The 4,257-nt window shown below is 38.7% G+C and overlaps 1 protein-coding gene across 1 annotated transcript; it reads right to left on the bottom strand.

The window, feature by feature from the left end:
- Positions 1-3,124: 3,124 nt before the first annotated feature.
- Positions 3,125-3,868, bottom strand: ripply2 (ripply transcriptional repressor 2). The gene is made up of 3 exons (XM_085383223.1): positions 3,719-3,868; positions 3,557-3,627; positions 3,125-3,469 (listed from the first exon to the last, which is right to left on the bottom strand). The coding sequence occupies exons 1-3, from the start codon at positions 3,836-3,838 to the stop codon at positions 3,307-3,309; spliced, it is 354 nt and encodes a 117-aa protein (XP_085239349.1). The 5' UTR covers positions 3,839-3,868; the 3' UTR covers positions 3,125-3,306.
- Between the last annotated feature and the right edge of the window lie 389 nt (positions 3,869-4,257).

Below are 4,257 nucleotides of genomic sequence, written 5' to 3' on the forward strand. Positions count from 1 at the left end.
GAACAAACAAGAGAACTATCGAAACAACAGATACGAACCAAAATGACCAAAATGCATCTCTAACTGCAACCCCTCTGTTCTCACAGCCCAACAAAGGTGTGCCTGTGGGAAGCTGGTTGATTAAGATCAGTCCCAACTTGGCCGAGTCACACTTCATCACCTCATTAGGTGTCTACAATCACACCACCAGTGCAGTCAGAGTTCACAGGGGCATGCCTCCACTTAAGCTCACCAGATGAACTAAAACAAACAACAATATTCCATTAGAAACTCCCAAAATTATTATCCATTGATATTTATACATTGATATTTGAACAGTAATGAATACTGAAGATTGATTAACACCAACTTGTGACTTCATATAAGACAAACATGAACTGATTTGAATATAACCATAATCTCCACTGCACTGGGGGTAAAAGTGATATCCATCGCTCCATATTTATGTGTTTCATTGTCACTGGTTGCATCTGTTTGTAACCAAGGTGCATGACAGTTGTGACATGTGGCTACTTGAGACTGAATATTACTGTCTTAGGTTTGTATTCTTTACACTCAAGTTCACACCAGCACATGCAAAAGCAGCATGTGTCTGATAAAACAAACTTTACAAAGCTGAGTTAGGTTTTGGGCAATGTTCAGCATTCAAAGTCTCAATGGTAAATAACAGTTTACTTTTTATTATCATATTTGCAGCTGCATTATCCAAGCATTCAGCTGGCTATCATTTCACGAGGACACACATCTTTCCCTTGTTTTATGTTTATTCCTGGACGTGAGCAGATTTCACACCAAAGTAAGTGACACTCCAGTAGCTTTAACACCCACGCATGCCTGGGAAAGTCCCAAAGCTCCTACAGTTGCAGACAATTACTTCAGTAATTCATCAAAATCTATGATCTCAGTTGAATATTTAGACATTAAAATGAATTTTGATGCTCAGGACTCAGATTGTGATCACTTGCTCTAGAAAGTCATTGTTTTACCTTTTGTGATGGTTTATTGAACCAACAACACCATAGTTTTTTTCTTTATTAATCAGAGGCCTGTACTACTATTAAAGTATCAGCGAACAAGTATTTTGCAAATTATTAAACATTCCTACGTTGAAGTCTGTCTATGATATGTCACATGTGCTGGGGTGATGCATCGCCCCCAGTGCAGTTAAGAGCCCAAAATTTGTCTCACCACAAAGGCGTGCAAACTTTGCACTCTTCAGAACACCTACAGATGATCTAAAAAGTTCCCATGGCACGGTTTAAAAGGTCAACACTGGTGTGACTTGAAAAGTTCAACAGTTCAAATGTGCAGATATGTTGTTGAGGCTTTAGCAACCCATACTAGACTACTCATAGTACTTGCATCATATCCAAAGTAGAGCAAGCTCATGAAACAGAACTTTAACATGACAAGTGTCACTTTAATTGCTATATCGCATGATTGCTGGCTGATGTAACTATTTGGACATGTCATATGTTTTGTGGTCCAAAACCCAAGACTCTGTTGGGATTTACTACAATTACAAGCAGTAGAACTTATCTTATTCATAGCCTTTTCCTTTTTTGTTTTCTTTAGGTCACGAGCAGTTGTCCAAGCATTTCACTACATATCGTACTGTGTATGACTGTGTACGTGACAAATAAAATTTGAATTTGATTTAAATTTGAGTAGTCACAACCTGATACCATAACTTTAAAATAATAAACTCATTCACTTCTGCATTCCAGTAAGGACACATTGTTATTATAAACATCATCAGAGGAATTTTAGAAGAAAGGTTGAGATGTCACTCTCTAAACAGGCAACTGATATGGCTCTAAGTTCACAGGCTTTTATCCTTAGATCGCTATTAATTCATGTTGGTTTACTGGGTGATATATGTTATATAACCAGAAAAAAACACAAGATACTATACATATGTATAGAATGATGGTGCATTATATGGGCACCAATAATGCACCAATAGCAGGCGGAATAATGGACCAGTAAAGGTTTGCAATGAGTTAATCTAGCTCTTGTTAACACACTCTACATCAGTGTTGTTTCTGTGCCTACACTTGCTATGATTTTAAAGCAAGCGTAGGCACAAGCATAAGAACTGGAACATACATTCAGTCAAACCAATTCAGTCACTAGTTGGTTTTCAACAGTTTAAACAATCAAGATCATGGGGGTTAGCTCTAGCTAAGAAAATACAACTAGTCCATGAATGCTTTTGTTGTAAAGTAGGGGTCCATAAGGATAGAGGTTGGGAAACATTGAGCAGATGAAACACAGTGGTTCTCTATTGCAAGGTTTGTTATCACATGAGCCTGTTAGCACCTCCCCCTTTCACCCCAAATCCTGCTTGACTGAGTCAAACTAAGAGCCTAATTTTAAAAAAATGCAAACCTAATGTTAACAGTTTTTTGTTTCCTCGCCTCGTGCCTGTCAGATTCGACCTCCTGCTTCATGCTTGCTCCCCAAATATGCGGTGTCATCCCAAGGAGGACGTGTGACTTTATGGGTTAGGTCTGATGCACTTCAGCGCACAAGTTGGTAGAAGTCCTTTGATGGCCCACATAAAATACAGATTCTCTGCTAATGTTATCAGTACATTTTCTTCTTCTAAAATGTTTCACCTCCGTTTGTCTCAGCCAAACTTTATGGTCTCTGGTGACAGGGGTTTGCGCCCTCCACCTGTCCCACAGTTTCCGCGATTCACGCGACACTGCACAGGAAATGGTGGGTTTAACACCCTGCACTTATCCGTGGGAAAAGGGATGTTCAGTGGAAAGAAAGCGGTTATAGCCAGTAAAGTGAATGCAAATATGGAAAGAAAAAGCTCTGCTACAACGTCTAATTAAGGGATCTGCATACATTTAGAGTGACTTGTAGGATATATTCATATGAGGTTTTAGATGTTTCAGTGCCATAAATAAATACAGTAAGTAAGAAAGGCCCAAACAAGTTCTGCACTTGCATAAAATCAACCTGATATCTTTCGAATGGAAAATGTCAGTCTACTGGAGAAGTTCTCATTTTCCCTTGAACACTTCAGTCAATCAATGCAGCGCTGAATGCTTAATTTGTGTGTGAGCGTGCAGTTATTATTTAAAAAGCAAATAAACTCCAGATAACGAAATTTATTTCCTGCATTTTATTATAAAATACAAAGGAGGTAGAAATGTGAAAGGAATAACTTAAGCTTGGTAACTGGTATTTGAACTATTTACATATAATTACAGGAATAAATTAAAAGATATATATATATAAATATTGTCCAATATGACAGCATGCAACATTCTTCAAAGTTCACGAAGACATTTAGTTCCGCTCCTTTTCAACCTCCTCCTCGTCATCATCGTTGTCTTCGTCGCTGCTGGAGTCTTCGTAGGTGCAGATTGCTGCTTGGACTGGATAGTTGCGAAGGAGTATTTCTGCGTCCCGGTACAGATAATCAAAGCATCTCGATTTTGGCCAGTACAACCTTAGAACAAAAAGCAATTGATGTTTTTATATTTGTAGACTTTACTCTTTTATTCAACGATGCCTTAATTAATAAAGCTCCACTTACTTGACTGGATGGATCACTTGAGGTGTTTTCGGATCTTTTGCGCCACTGAGGTCTCCATGGTTTGAAAGATTCTAAAAACAAAGAGATTTCTTTAGTCTTTCTGTCAAGTAAGCAGTGCGTGTTTGGATTTCAAAAATACAAACTTGAACGTGCAAAACTTACCTTGTGTCGGACATTGTTATCCTCATTTCGAAACCATGGCCTCCACAACTCGGACTGCTGGCTCGAATTGCCTCCGTTAGAAACAGACGATAGCCCACTCTTGTTAGCGCAGGTCTCCATGGCTCCTTGTGGTGGTCAGCTCTTCATAAAGTGTTGTGAGGATGTGGGGAAGCTGACAGGAACCGTCTTTTTATCAGGCCCTGGAAACCCGTGCCAAATTGCGTTTTGACGCGTCCCCAAGTGTTTCCATGCGCCATGGTGATAAGGTGCGAAGTCACACTTCAACAAACTACGGTCATTTGGTCACCTTCTGGTTTAATTTTGCATTAAGATTTTTTTTAAACTGCCTGATAGTAATCTATTTAAAACTGTATCAGTAATGGTCAATTTCTAGCTATTTATTAATACAACTGCTTGCACAGTTGTATTATGTATGCAGATTGCAAAGTCTGCATGTGTTTTGTACTGTCAATATTGTGACAGGTTTTGTGTGTGTGTTGCTTTTTTTAATGATTATCCGTAAACGTAATTTAAAATTC

Source organism: Rhamphochromis longiceps, linkage group LG15 (assembly GCF_057381845.1).
Source record: "Rhamphochromis longiceps isolate RC_006_pf linkage group LG15, R_longiceps_female_GT1.1, whole genome shotgun sequence".
NCBI classification, from domain to species: Eukaryota; Metazoa; Chordata; class Actinopteri; order Cichliformes; family Cichlidae; genus Rhamphochromis; species Rhamphochromis longiceps.